Raw genomic sequence first — 15,704 nt, 5'->3', positions numbered from 1 at the left:
GCAGGGGCGAGCTGGAGGTTCCACCCAAAGGTGCACACGCTCTTCTCTGGTTCTCACTGCTTTCCACTCAGTGGAGGGGGCAGTGTCAGCCCACGGCCTGACCTTGCATGTCTGGGAGGTCACTGTGCTACTCTGGGCTGCTGGAGAGGCTGCAGTGGGACTTGTCCTATCCCATGAAGCCCATGCTTACCCTTCCTCCTCCACATCCCCCCTTTTCCACTGTCATCTGCCACATCACGTCATCCATTTCTTCCCATGATTCCTTTTAGTGGACAGAAATAAAACAGCTTAATGACCATGATCTTAATTTTTTTGATTATAGAGGTAGAACATGAGCTGGTGTACTCCTTTAATCCCAGCACTTAGGAGGAAGAGGCAGACAGATCTCTGTGAGTTTGAGGATAGCCTGGTCAACAGAGCAAGTTCCAGGACAGCCAGTACTGTTACATAGAAAAACCTTGTCTCAGAAAAACAAAAAAAAAAAAACAAAACCAACCAAACAAAACAAAAACAAAACAAAAAACAAAACACCAAGAACATGAGCCAGCTGTAGTAATATACGCCCGTAATCCCAACTTCTCAGGAGTCTGAGGCCTGCTTGGGCAACACAGCAAGACCTTACATCTTAGAAAATAATCCTAGCACTCAGGGAGTGAAGGCAAGAGGATTGAGAATTTAAGGGTAGCCTGGGCTACATAGAAAGATCTGTCTACACACACACTCTCCTACCCAAAAACATATATATATACAGGACATGTAGTATAAACATGAAGAATAAACAAAAAGTATCTGAGAAAAAAAATAGCAATGATTGATATCTCCACGTCTCTCACTTAATAACACCTGTTGACATTTGAGAACATTTTCTTCCTCTCCCCCTCTTTTTGTGTGTGTGTATGGGTGGGTAGTTATTTGATTTATGCTGGTTTGTATTCTGCTTTTAATTTTATCATGAGCATTTTCTCGTGTTATTTAGCATTTTGATAACAGATCGCTGCATCACATTCTACTATATCATTAAGCCATAATTTGCTTAGCTATCGTGTGTACTTAATTACCAGGTTCTCTCGGTGATAAGTGCCTGGACACAGAGGGATGCCCAGGAAAGAGTAGTGTAGGACTCCGTTCCTCTGTCTTCAGCTTCACAGACTTTGTTTCTAGAGAATAGAGTGGATGCATACCGGGGTGTGGGAGATGGGAGGGGCTTTTGATTATAAAAGTAGAACATGAGCTAGTTCCTAGTTCCTGTGCCTTCTCTGACCGCCATGTTCCCTTCTCTTTTGCTTTTCTATAGCGGGAAGAGAGACAGAACACGTGTCTTCACCTTGGGGAGAGTCTTCTCCAGAAGAACTCCGCTTTGGGAGTCTAACCTACAGTGACCCCCGGGAGCGGGAGCGTGACCAGCATGATAAAAACAAAAGGTAACCAGCCACCTTGCCCAACTGTAGCTGCAGAGTTCACGACTTCAGAGTCAAGCTTTGAGAAGATGACATTTAATAGAAATGCCATTAGGGACTGCTTTTCTCTTAAAGGAGCTAACGGAACCTTTTGGGTTTATCCAGACTGCTGGACCCTGCCAACACCCAGCAGTTTGACGACTTTAAGAAGTGCTATGGAGAGATCCTCTACCGCTGGGGTCTGAGAGAGAAGCGAGCGGAAGTGCTGAAGTTTGTGTCCTGCCCCCCTGACCCTCACAAAGGAATTGGTGAATATGGATGTTTTTCTTTTCCTGCCACTGTCTAGAAGGCCCTATGCCCTAATTTCCCTGTAGGTTTGGAAGGTTGAGCTTCTCATTTTTAGGCAGAAGATTCTGAAACGTGAGCCTTTTCTAAGCTTCTGCAAGCCTTGCATTTCACAAGGTTCACATAACATATCAGCCGCTGTCTTAGACACAGTAAATGATTATCCACGTTTTCAGCTTTCGGGTATCAACCCTGGTGAGCACAGTGAACCGTGGCAGAGGAGAAGGGAAAATTAATCAGTTAAACATTGTAGTACTATACTGTGGCTGGAGAGGTGGCGCAGGGCTTAAGAGCACTGGTTGTTCTAGAGGACCTGAGTCCAATTCCCGTTACTCACATTGTGGCTCACATTGGTCTGTAACTCCACCTGGAGGTTCCGAAGCCACCTTCAGGCCTCTGTGGGCACTGCATACATATGATACACAAACATACATCTCAGCAGAACAGCCATACACATAAATAAAGTATCTTTTTTAAGGGTTAGTCTCAGTATGGTTTGCTGATAAACTGGAGATGGACTGAGGAAGAGAAAGATAGCTTTGATGATTCCTGGGTTTCCAGCTAATGTACTGCGAGATAACAATATTATACCGCAGATAGAAACAAATGGAAGGACTGGAAGTCAGAATTGCCTGTGTGCGTGTGCGTGCGTGCGTGCGTGCGTGCGTGCGTGCGTGTGTGTGTGTGTGTGTGTGTGTGATGAAATGGTGGTCAGGAGAATTCACACAGTTAGATCCGAATCTGGTTCTCAGGAGAGATTGTATTCAGCTAGAGCTGGTTATTTGGGGATCTTCACTATACAGTTGGTGTGTAAGCCCATTAGAGTATGTATTATCCAGGCATAGTGACACACCTAAGCCAGGAAGAAGAGGCAGGGGAATGTCTGTGAGTCTGAGGCCAGCTAGTGGGCTACATAGTCAGACCTTGTTTTTTTTTTTTTTTTTTTAAAAAAAAAAAGGTGTATTTATCTGGGAGCTGAGGAAGGAAAGGAGGAATATAGGGAGCACAGTCTTCCCTGGTCTAGCCTGGACTCAGAGAAGTGAGTGCTTGGAGTTGCATCCAAGATGAAGATGGAAAACCGAGGCCAAGATGAGACACCGGTTAGATTGGTGAGAGGCCGCACTGTCCCTGGAGGAAATGAAGCAGAGCTAGAGCTTTCCTTACAGGAAGGAAGTGGAAGACTTCTAGAGGGAGTGGTCTGGCCACACATTTCCCTTCCCCTCAGACCTCAGCAAGTGTCTGTACAGAGTTTTTGAAAAGGTGTTAATCGCACAAGAAGAAGTAATATTGGCAATAAAGCTTAGGAGCTGGGAAATGGACAAGTTGTTGGTAGGTGACCTCTAAGGCCTGACCCTGCCACGGCTTAGGGATCAGGGGCTTCTAATCCTCTGGGAGGGGCTCAAAGATGAAATTTAAAAGCTGGTTTTATTCGATGGCCTTTGGAGGATCCTCGAGATTCCTCTGCTTGTTTGTAGAACAGGTCATGACCCTAACAGAAAACTGTAAGCTTATTCCAGCGAAGAGAAACACGTTTGCAGTTTGGATGGGTCCACTTCCATGATGAATGCAAAGAGGCTGGGGACCCCGAGACCACCCAGAAGCTCCCAGAAAGAGAAGAATTCCAGTGTGAAGCGTGAGGAATGTAGAATGTATCAACTCTGAGGGTTGTCCCTGGCTACTAGATGACCAGGCAGCAGGTTCTCCAGAATTCTCAGGAAAAGAATTTCTAACCTGGAATTTTGAACCCAAGTGATCAGCCACGTACGAGGTAAACTTTGGGTGTACCTAAGAACCGGGTCTAGATTCAGTCCAGGAGCTGAAGGAATCAGTGTTGACGGAGAGTACTCACTGTGACAGACCTAGAGATGGACCGTGCAGACAGGTGCTCCAGAAGCTGCCTCCCAGGAGAGAAAGTTGAAAAAAATTGAATGTATTTCACTGTTGAGTATATTTATAGAAGACACAGACATTTGAGGGACAGTTTGGAGATGAATTATTGATAAGTACATAGCAAGCTAAGCAAATGAAAGACTGAGGCAGTTACTAATTCTGGGAAAAACAAAATGTGCAAGAAAGAGAAAGTGTCATGGAACATGGCTTGAATAATGTTCACTTAGGTAAATAATGTAAGAGCCTAATGTGGTCTAGCCAAAACTGCTGGGGAGAGGGCGCCAGGTGGTGCTGTGCATGGTGGGGAGACTGCAGGAGGGAAGAGTTCCCACTCTGGGAAGCCATCACACAGTGCCTGAATATGGTACTCGAGAATTAGCTTTGTGTCCAGCATGGTGGTGCAAATCTCTAATCCCAGCATTTGCAATGCAGAGGTGAGTGGGTCTCTGAGTTCTAGACCAACCTGGACTACGTAGTGAGTTTCCAGCCAGGCAGGGCTACATAGAAAAACCCTGTCTCAAAACAAACAAACAAGCACAAAACCAAGAACAGAACAAAAACAAAATACTTTTATGCCCACCTTGACAGCACAGACACTAAAATTGGAAGCTCTCTATAAGGTTAGCCTGCCCCTGCCCAAGGAACACAGACACTCATGACGTGTTTACTGCTTGTTATTGTAGACGGGGGCTGCTTGTTCATTTCCCAGCCACCCAGACCCAAACACTCACACAGAAACTGTATTAATTACAACAATGACTCAGGCATATTTCTAAGTATCTCTTACATCTTGAATTAACCCATTTCTATTAATCTGTGTATTGCCACGAGGTTGTGATTTAGAAGGAAGGTTCTGGGTCCTTCTCCTTTGGCAGCTACATGGTGTCTCCTTGACTCCGCCTACTCTCTATATCTCTGTTAGGATTTCCCGCCTGGCTTTATTCTTCTAAGCCATTGGCTGAAACAGCTTCTTTATTAACCAATGGTAATAAAACATATTCACAGCATACAGAGGGGAATCCCACATCACCCCCCCCTTTTCTGTCTAAATAAAAGGAAGGTTTTAAATTTAACATAGTAAAATTACATACACAAAACAGTTATCAAGCAAGAATTACAGTTACAATATTTAGTCCTTTTACATTTGGCAAGTTAAGGAAAATACTCTATCATATCCTTGTGACTCTAAAGTTTTATATCTAGTTTATCTTTTATCATAACTAAGAAAAACTATAAATAAAACTATTCTTCAACTCCATAAAAGACTACAGAAGGATATAATATTACCTAAGTAAACAGAAAGTGCATGTAAGCAACTTCCAAAACTCTAGAGTTGACAGGGACATCTTGCCGCCTGGACAGTCACCCTAAGTCCTTCTGTAATGATGGGGCATCCATCTTCAGTGTATCAGTCCATAATGTCTGGCAGACTTTTCCATTAAATTTGAAAGACTGTTTAGCCTATATTGGCAGTTCGTCAGTCACTTTCTTCTGTGTCCTACAAAATGTCTGGCAGTCTCTTTCATGAAGCAGGAACCCTGAAGACTGTCTCACCTTCTTTAGGCAAGTTCAGCAGTCATTTTTCTCTGGGTCCTGCATGTCCAGTTCGTACAGCATATCATCAAGCAGTTCAGGCAAGAGCATGTTTTTGCCTTGTCACTTTGAAGGCAAATTCCATAACAAATTTCTTCAATGCTCATCAGCCTCTTTGAAGTAATTGGTGTTTCCAGAAGCAGACATGTCTCACTGTCGAGAAAAGTCTAAGTTCTTAAAACATTTTAAATGCCATATTCTGTATGTCTTTGAACAGTGTGAAGAACATCTATCCATCTGAAGTATATCTCTGTATATCTAGAAAATCTAATATGACTACAAGTTTGACTATTACAGATGATTATTTGTTAATTCATATACATTACATTTTTAAATGAGCTGCACAAACATATAATTCTTAAACAAGAGCAGAAATACATATACACAGTGTAACAAAATCGACCTTAAATCTGTATCAATAGGCCAAGATCCATGCCAATGCAAAATATTCATCTCTATGTCATATCCCCCTTTTAATGAAAACAAACATTTATAAACAATCATTATGGGAATTTGGGCATTGTTTTCTCCAAACTGCTTCCTGCTGTTTGTTGGGCAAAGTATTTTTAGAGTTCACAGAGACCTTTCAGGGGGTTCTTGTTCTACCAAACTATATTAGCCTGGAAGGAATCCTCAGGTTCTCATCTTTTTTTGTTTGTTGTTGTTTTTTGTTTTGTTTTGTTTTGTTTTGTTTTTTGTTTTTTTTTTTTGAGACAGGGTCTCTCTGTAACTTTGAAGCCTGTCCTGGAGCTAGCTCTTGTAGACCAGGCTGGCCTTGAACTCACAGAGATCTGCCTGCCTCTGCCTGGGATTAAAGGTGTGGGTCACCACTGCCCGGCCTCAGGTTCTCATCTTCTGTGGAAACAAAAGCAGAGCCTCTTCAGCAACACATCCTTAGGCCCAAACTTGAAGTCAAGTTACCTTTATGTTGATTTAACTTAGCAACCCCAGAATCAAATGTCTCTTTAGTCAAAAAATTCAAAGAAAACATAATAAATATGCATAATCCAGACTCTCTGTGTATTTTCCATCTTTAAGTGGCTTCTTTTTCTTTACTCCTTTAATCTATGACTCTCTGTACTCTTTTATATTACTTTTAGTGTCTCTTTAAAGACTTCTTTTTATAACTGTCTCTACTCTTTTTCTTCTTTCTCCCCAACTTACATACATTTTTAAAAATATTCTGTGACCCGCTCAGAGGCTTATTTATGTCTGAATCTCTCTTCATTATGTATCTGTAATCATTTCTGACCAGGAGCGCCTTTTTTAAAAAATACTAAGCAGGCATGGCTAGGACCAACTCTGTGGCCCTGCTTGTTTGTTCCACTCAGGCTAACATGGCAGATTCATGGTCACCATTTCTGAGGGCCATGCACACTGCCCCAGCTTCATGGATGCAGCAGGTCTATATCGCCATTAAGCAATTTGTAACAGGCTGCTCACAGACCCCATTTAAGTGCTCCCTAACAGAACCAGCATGAACCAGGAAGCCAGCTCTTAAAGGAGCCGCACAGTTTTTGCTGCTAATGCAGAGTTAGGAAGCCATCTTTCTTTTTTGGGGGGAGGGGGTTTGGGGGCGTGTTTTGAGACAGGGTTTCTCTGTACCTTTGGAGTCTGTCTTGGAACTAGTTCTTGCAGACTAGGCTGGCCTCGAACTCACAGAGATCCACCCACCTCTGCCTCCCAAGTGCTGGGATTAAAGGCATGCGCTGCCACTGCCCGGCAGGAAGCCATCTCTTAAAGGAATCTTGTCTCTACTTGCCCCTAGCAAATAGAGCCCACCTGAGAAAATGCTGTTACCAAGAAACTGTGCTTAACTCTGTTCTTTTGCATCTAGAATTCCTTTCTAAGCTCTCTCAGGTTTTATGTGGGTGTAGTTACCCTACGTTGGTGTGCCATTTTGATGTGTGGGATTTTCCTCTGTATGCTGTGAATACGTTTTATTACCATTGGCTAATAAAGAAGCTGTTTCAGCCAATGGCTTAGAAGAGTAAAGCCAGGCGGGAAATCTGAGCAGAGATATATATAGAGAGTAGGCAGAGTCAAGGAGACACCATGTAGCTGCCAAAGGAGAAGGACCCAGAACCTTCCCGCTAAGTCACAGCCTTGTGGTAATACACAGATTAATAGAAATGGGTTAATTCAAGATGTAAGAGATACTTAGAAATATGCCTGAGTCATTGGCTAAACAGTGTTGTAATTAATATAGCTTTTGTGTGATTATTCAGGAAATGAACGAACAGCCTCTGTTTACATATTATTTTGTTTTTGCAGGGAGGCATTTAGGGGTGTTTGGGAATTGAAGCTGTGTCTCTCTACATAACCCTGGCTGTCCTGGAACTCACTAGGTAGACTAGGCTGGCCTTGAACTCACAGAGATCTACCTGCCTCTGTTTCCCAAGTGCTGGGCTTAAAGGCGTGTGCCATCACACTTCTCTATATTTCCTAGTTCTAGTCAATATTTCATGGAGAGCCGGGCGGTGGTGGCGCACGCCTTTAATCCCAGCACTCGGGAGGCAGAGGCAGGCGGATCTCTGTGAGTTCGAGACCAGCCTGATCTACAAGAGCTAGTTCCAGGACAGGCTCCAAAACCACAGAGAAACCCTGTCTCGAAAAACCAAAAAAAAAAAAAAAAAAAAAAAAAAAAATTTCATGGAGATGCTTGAACATCAATGTTTATTGCAGCATGATTTATAATAGCTAAGTTATGTACCCAGCCTAGGTTTCCATCAACAGAGGAGTCAATAAAGGTAATGTGGTGTATATACACAATGGAATTATATTTGTCCATCAAGAATGAAATTGTGTCGTTTGCAGGAAAATGATACAACTGGAAATTATCCTTTTAAGTGAACTAATTCCATCTCAAAAAAAAAAAGTGTCACACGCTGTCTCTGACTTGTGGATTCTAGATCTTAATGTATTTAAAATCACGTATGTATATGACATGCCAGCCTAAGAGAGGAAGGAGAGGGGCTGGGAAGAAAGGGGAGGGGAAGGAAAAGAGATGGAATAGGCTCAAAGTACATCCTATATTTACACGAATGTCCTTACGAAACACAGACTCATTTGCAATGAGTATGGGGTTGCTTTACAAAGCAGTCTTTAGCCGCGAGACAGTAAAGGGAATGGTGGGTTGAGTAGGCGAGATCTCCTCTCGGGAGTGGAGGGAACGCTTGGGCTTTGATGAAAGACAGAGAATTGTTTGACTCTGTATGTTGCATGTGTCTCTAGTTTCCACTTGAGAAAACAAACCAGAGAAGCGTTTGTAAGTATAGACAATAAATAGCAAAGTTATTTTAGTAAGGTATACCAAGGTGTACATGCTTGAAGAAATACACATACAGAATTCTGTTTTGACAATGTATTATTTTTTTCAGAGCATCTAAATACAGGAGAGAGTACCAGGAAGAGATTTATGATAGCCTAGAATAATTTGTCTTTTAAAATTAGTTCTCAGGAAAACATCTGCATCGTGGAGATATAGAACTGATGTCAGCCGTCAGTCAGCCAAACCCTTGTTGGCATCTCCTGCTCGGAAGCACTGTGCAAGACTGTGCAGGCGACACAGAGAAATAGATGTGGGCGGTGTGTGTGCATGCGTGCAGTTCAGAGGGCCTGGAATAGAAGACAGATAAGTGATAGTCAAAACTTAGTATTGCCAGGTGTGGGAATGCACACCCGTTATCCTAGAACTTGGGAGGTAGAGGCAGAAGGATCAGGAGTGCAAGGCCAGCCCCAGCTCCATATCAGTTTGACAACATATTGGTCTATAAGAGACAAAACAAAACAAAACCCTAACAAACAAAAGCAGAATGAATGCATATCCTAGTACCAGTAAAGACAATGTCACAGGATTGTAGAAAGGGAGCAGGAGGCTTATGAAAGAAACTCACAGGCAAAAGCATCAGTGGAAGCTGTGATTGCAAATATACACAGGAGTCAGTTCGTCTGAGTTTGGAGGAACTAGCTGCCCAGGTACAAGGCACAGCAAACATTGAAAGACAACAGTTGCCTTTCCGTTCAGTCTGTAAGAGTCATCAGATCTGCAGACACCATACAAAATCCAACACCTGTACTGTAGTGCCATGGCGTCTGCGGCAGCAGAGGAGTCTGCTGCCAGCCTGTGTTCTGTAGCAAGGCCAGCGTCAGTTCAGAGCAGAGACAGATGCGCCAGGAAAGGAGAGGAGGCACCCGGTCTTGGATGAGTTTGTTTCCTTAGGGATAATTCCTTCCTTAAAAATTCAGATCTATGCCGGGCAGTGGTGGCGCACGCCTTTAATCCCAGCACTTGGGAGGCAGAGGCAGGCGGATCTCTGTGAGTTCGAGACCAGCCTGGTCTACAAGAGCTAGTTCCAGGACAGGCTCCAAAACCACAGAGAAACCCTGTCTCGAAAAAAAAAAAAAATTCAGATCTATGCACGTCAGTTTCTTTAAATTAAAAAAATTACTTATTCTTACCTAATTATATTTTTAAATTCTGGTTCTTTTCTAAGATTAAAAAAATTATTATGTGTATATGCCTGCCTGAGTTTACGTAAACCACATGTTGGAGACTAGAAGGGGGCTTTAGACCCTTGAGACTGGAGGTACAAGTGGTTGTGAGCCTCCGTGTGGTGTGCAGAACCAAAGGCAGGTCCTCTGGAAGAGCAGCAAGTACTCTTAACCACTGAGCCGTCTCTCCAGCCCTCCTCTAAACAAATGCTTTTTTATTGAAAAGCAAAGGCAGGAGCTGGCAAGATGGTTTAGTGTGTAAAGTCGCTTGCCACCAAGCTTGAAAACCTGAGTCCTAGTCCCTCTCTGGACCTACATGATGCAAAGAAAGAACCGAATCACAAGTTGTCCTCTGACCTCTACGCCCATGCACATATAGTCAAAATAAATAAATGTAATAAGAAAGCCAAAGCTATTTTAAAACAGTAGGAGACAGTTTGCATGACACATGACCATTATTTGGGGGCAGTTTTATAGATGTGGTCACTCCGTATATGACTGCTATGGTCTTCTTGTCCTTATGGTTCCCTGTGATTTTAGAATCCATAATAAGAACTATTATTGGATCCTTTCCCTGAATTCTAGAGGGCTAAATGTAATAAGATGTCATTAAAGTATGTTTTATTTCAATTTATTTAAGTATAACTTAAGATGAAGGATAACGATGGAGAAAGGAAATAAGATTTTCTTTCCTTATATATTTAATTTTTTTTCCAAGACAGGGTTTCTCTGTAGCTTTGGAGCCTGTCTTGTAACTTGTTCTGTAGTCCAGGCTGGCGTTGAACTCACAGAGATCCACCTGCCTCTGCCTCTCAAGTGCTGGGCTTAAAAGGTATGCGCCAACATCACCCAACTATAGTTTTAATTTGATAAAGATTTATTTTCTTTTATGTTCATAAGTGTTTTGGCTGAATGTATGTATATGTGTGGTTTTAGCAACCATTGGGTGCTGGGGACTAAGCCCAGGTCCTTAGTAAAACACAAATGCTCTACCCGCTGAGCCATCCTCTCTAGGTCCGATTGTTCGCACTGTCGGAAGGAAGGAGAGGAGCCACCAACCTCCAGAAATTTGAAGAAGTGGTAGTGAAGATAAAGGGGTCCCCCGGCCCCGTTTAAAGGCTTCTGTTTGCTCAGTGGAGTTAGAAGAGAGAACAGCAGGCAACAGACAACAGCCAAGGCATGTGGGAGAAATTTGCAGTGTGGCAGTGAGCCAAGAGAGCAGTGTGAGGAAGGCAGGAGCAGGGTCATACTGTGCCTGGGCTCTACCGATGTAAAGAGGAACAAACACGCCTTTCGGGGGGCCTTCGGGTGGCTTTGCTCCCTGGCACAGATGTGCAGTGGGCAGGTGGTGTGGCTAAGTCAGGGTTTCAGCTGGCCCAGGTGAGGAAAAGGATCTGCGTATATTCGTAAAAGCAGGAACATGAAATTAGTGCAGGTGCTCCAGGCTGGCCAAAGAGAACCGTGAAACCAGAAAAGGCAGGTAGATTGAGGAGGCGGAGGCGTGGACTAGAGAGAGCTGAAAGGACAGCTGTTCAGGAATCCGGGAGGTGGATTTTTTGAGATACAAGAATCCTATTAAGAAATGGATGGCCGGGCGGTGGTGGCGCACGCCTTTAATCCCAGCACTTGGGAGGCAGAGGCAGGCGGATCTCTGTGAGTTCGAAACCAGCCTGGTCTACAGAGCTAGTTCCAGGACAGGCTCCAAAGCCACAGAGAAACCCTGTCTCGAAAAACCAAAAAAAAAAAAAAAAAAAAAAAAGAAATGGATGAAGATGGCAACCCAAGACTAGAAGTCTTCCGTGTGCACGTACGTGTGCGTCTGTAGAAAGACTAGAAGTCTTCCATGTGTACGTGCGTGCGCGTCTGTAGAAAGACTAGAAGTCTTCCATGTGCACAGAGATGTAAAAGGTGCAGCGACCCTCTGCTGCAGGGTTTCCTATCACACTGGGTTTCTTACAGGACCTCAGAGAGCCGAATGCTGCCTATGCCCCCTGCCCTCATCCTAGTAGTAAAGACAGCTCCTAGTTAGTAGAACTATCTAGATTGTGGGAGTTCTATCATTTAAAAAAGAAAATTGACCTTCTGGACCTGCTCTCAAGAGGCAGAAGCAAGCAGATCTCTGGCCTGGTCTACAAAGCAAATTTCAGGACAGCCACAGCAACACAGAGAAACCTTGACTCGGGGGAGAAAATGAAGGAAGGGAGGGAGGGGCTGAAGAGATATCCTAGTCAGTAAAAGCCTGCCACATAAGCAAGCTTGTGTCCCAAACACCCAAGTAAAAATCCAGTGTGATGACACATGTCTGTGACCTCACTACTGGGGCTGAGAAAGTTAGGGATCCCCTCTTGCTGGCCAGCCAGTCTAGCCACTGTTTTGAAAATAATGGGGTGAAGAAAGATAGACGTCTGACATTGACATCGGCCCTGACATAAACAAGGGCACCTATACCTGCGCTCACACATATATTCAAACTCACACATGCACTACACGCTCATACATGGAAATAAACAGAAAAGCAGAGCTGGGTCATAACTTAGAGTGTTTGCCCATCATGCAATAAACCCCATAAAACTGGGCATGGTGGTTTATACTTGTAATCACAGAACTCAGTAGGATGAGGAGTTCAAGATCATCCTCAGCTCCATAGTCTGTTCAGGTCAGCCTGGGACACACAAGAAAAAAAAAGAAAGAAAGCACTGGTCTGCCGGAACCTGCTAGAATCCTGGGGGAGTAGGTATTCACCCACCAATGCCCAGTCTTTTTTTTACTAGAATCAAACTAACATTGCCTCTTGCTTTGCCCATCTCCCCCCATTTGCAGAGTTCGGTGTGTACTGCAGTCACTGCCGGAGCGAGGTCCGTGGCACGCAGTGTGCCATCTGCAAAGGTTTCACGTTCCAGTGTGCCATCTGCCATGTGGCTGTGCGGGGATCATCCAACTTCTGCTTGACCTGTGGGCATGGTGGCCATACAAGCCACATGATGGAATGGTTTCGGACCCAGGAGGTCTGTCCCACTGGGTGTGGCTGCCACTGCCTGCTGGAGAGCACTTTCTGAACACAAGAGACGATGGGACCGTCCGAAATCTCAGAGGACTCTGTAAATGCTGGAGACGGCTTTCTGCTGATGGTGGTGGAAAGTTCCAGAACCCGGCTTATCCCCAGTGACTCAGGAGCACAGTCCCTCACAGACATCTGATCCTCACGAGCCTTTGCCTTCCCTTCTCTCTGGCTGCCGGGGCCAGAAGATGCTGGATGAAGGTAGGGGGAGCACAGAGCTGCCCTCCTGCACTGTCTGTTGAGTCCACAGAGGATGCTTTCATGGGGAGCAGCACCTGTTTCCAGAGCGCCAGCCTTTGAGGTGTCCTTGAACCAGAATGGGCTCTCCAGATGCCAGTATAACGATCACATCAGCGACAAAAGACGGTCTCCTGAGCCAGAGGACACTGGGTGTTAGTGTCATCGACAAGTGAGCCCATGACATCTGTGACTTTAGAAGTTGGTAGCTTTGATGAGTCAATGAGCAGAGGCCTTATAAGATACAGTACTAAAGTGTAAGATATGTTGTACTTAAAGACTTTTTTCCTGAACTTGGGGCTTGCACATTATTAGTGATTAGCTGTACCCGAGTTACATTGCCAGTCCCTTAAGGAGTCTTAAGGTGTATATATTTTTAAGTTTCTCCTCTATCTGCTTTCCCTTGACTAATAAAGCTAGACATCTTGTTTTTATCTATAAACAGGTATTATTTATACTTGAGAAGAAGCAGGAAGTTGACCATCTCAGTGGTTCTTTTTGCACTGTACTTGTGATTGAGGATGATTGTTTCGGAAGGACTAGAATTAGTCCCATGATTCCTGAAGGAAATGCTGTTTGACTTTGATCATCTGATGGGAGGAAATGGAATCTGACATTAAGGTTCTTCCTAGCCACAAGAGTCTCATAATTATTTCTTCTAGCCAAAAGGAAATGAGATTGCATTTCCACATCGATACCAAAGTCTCCGTCTGCCTCCGGACAGGTTGGCTGGGCTCCAGGGGCACCTTGAACTCCCTAACAAACTCATCTCTCTGGCTCCTTCAGGATTCTCAGTGCTTTCATGTATATATGCCAGAGAAGAGAATTAAAACAAACAAGACAAAAAAGCCACATACTGAAATCCTCTCTTTTAGAAATTTAAATCCCGGAGGCCTGTGATTTGGCTCACTGGGGAAAGGTGCCTGCTACTAAGCTTCATAACCTAAATTCAATCCCCAGGACCCACATGATGGAAAGGAGGACTGACTCTCAAAAGTTGTTCTGTGTGTTCATGTGTGCTGTGGTGTGTGGATGTACATACAAACACACAGACACACCAAAAAATGGGATTAAAATTTTATTATTCCAAATTGAGAGATCTAAGTCATCTGTGTCATTGGAGCATGGTTGCAGATGTCTGTAATCTTTCCTTTGAGGCTGAGCTGATTGGATTACAAGCTTGAGATTATCCGGGGCTGACTGATGAGTTGAAGGCCAATTTGGTTTACAAAGAGTTTGGAGACAGCAAGGGCTACACAGAGAAACCAAACAGAAAGAGAGAGAGAGAGAGAGAGAGAGAGAGAGAGAGAGAGAGAGAGAGAGAGAGAGAGAGAGAGAGAGAGACTCGCCAAGAAAAGCAGTGCTGGCTAATGTACCAAAGGTTCTTCAGCCAGCCCGCTGACTAGAATGAACCATGTGTTCTAGGTGACCATCGGCTTGATTCTTGAAAGGGTGGGTGTTTCCAGTAGGGAGGAGTGGAAAGGCACACGGAGGGCTTTGCCAAGGACGGACAGAGCAGGCTGCGCAGCGTTGAAGGGCACAAGCAGTTGCTTATCAGTGCGGCACAGACCGAAGCTGATAATCAGGGCTAGGGAGAGGCAAGCATCAGAACCCTGCGCCAGAGAGTTTGGGCTTTATCTGGAGGCTGGAGTCTTCATCCTTCCTGACTCAGAAGCTGCTGCTGGGTTCTCCCTCCTTCCTACCTGCTTACCTTTCAGGCTCTCCAGCCCACCCTGCCTGTGTGGAGTGGTGTCAGTATTCAGCCCTCACCATTGCGCCATCCTTCCCTTGCCCAGAAGGAGCAGCTAGTTAATGTCACTTGGACTCCTGGCCTTGTGCCCCATCCGCCAACACTGCAGCAAATGCCAGGCAGGCATCCTTTGGATCACTAAGATCCTAAAGACTTAGGGCTTAGTCTCACAAGACTACTCCACTTCAGATCCCTACATCAAGTCCTCAGTTCTTCTTTTCTTTTTTTTTAAGATTTAATTATTATGTATACAATGTTCCTCCTGCATGTACTCCTCTATGCCAGAAGAGGGCACCAGAACCTCATTACATGTGGTTGCTGGGAATTGAACTCAAGACCTCTGGAAGAACAGCCAGTGTTCTTAACCTCTGAGCCATCTCTCCAGCCCCCAAGTCCTCAGTTCTTAAGCTCTTCCTCTAACCACTGACTCATTCCTTTGGTGCAATCAAGCTCCCAGAGCCCAATGAAACAGGTACTAGGGATGAAGTTCAGCTAGCAGAATACTTACCTTGTATGCATGTGGCCCTAGGTTTGATCCCCAGCACCACTATACTAGGGGAGGCAATACATAGGTATAATCCCAGCATTTAGGAAATAAAGGCAGGAAGATCAGGGTCTCAAGGTCAACCATATCACTGGAGAGTTTGAGGCCAAGCTGGGCTACTATGTGAGACCTTGTCTCAGGAGGTGGGAATCAGGGGACTGGGGAGTTGATTCAGTTGGTCCCTTTCACAAACATGAGGACCTGAGTTTGGATTCTCAGAACCCACACTAAAAAAATGAGGTGTGGTAGGATGTGTCTGTAATCCTAGCTCTAGGCTGCAGGGGAGACAAGTGGGTCCCCAGAGCTCATTGGCCTGCCAGTGTACCCAGCCATTCGGTGAGCTCTGGGATCAGAGAGAGACCGGGTCTCAAAAACATGAGGTGGAGCATGGTAGAG

At 44.5% G+C, this 15,704-nt stretch overlaps 1 protein-coding gene across 3 annotated transcripts in view; it reads left to right on the top strand.

Annotated features, from left to right (window-relative positions):
• Nucleotides 1–14,109, top strand: part of Wdr59 (WD repeat domain 59) — a 69,773-nt gene extending 55,664 nt beyond the window's left edge. For all 3 annotated transcript variants that reach the window (XM_057754074.1, XM_057754073.1, XM_057754075.1), the window contains 3 exons: nucleotides 1,295–1,421; nucleotides 1,563–1,705; nucleotides 12,540–14,109. In XM_057754074.1, coding sequence (XP_057610057.1) covers nucleotides 1,295–1,421; nucleotides 1,563–1,705; nucleotides 12,540–12,775 — 506 coding nt within the window. In that variant the 3' untranslated portion in view covers nucleotides 12,776–14,109. The remainder of the gene's footprint in view (nucleotides 1–1,294; nucleotides 1,422–1,562; nucleotides 1,706–12,539) is intronic.
• The last annotated feature ends 1,595 nt before the right edge of the window (nucleotides 14,110–15,704 follow it).

The sequence above is a fragment of the Chionomys nivalis genome, chromosome 21 (assembly GCF_950005125.1).
Source record: "Chionomys nivalis chromosome 21, mChiNiv1.1, whole genome shotgun sequence".
Lineage (NCBI taxonomy): Eukaryota > Metazoa > Chordata > Mammalia > Rodentia > Cricetidae > Chionomys > Chionomys nivalis.
This window is presented reverse-complemented; position numbering and strand designations above follow the sequence as displayed.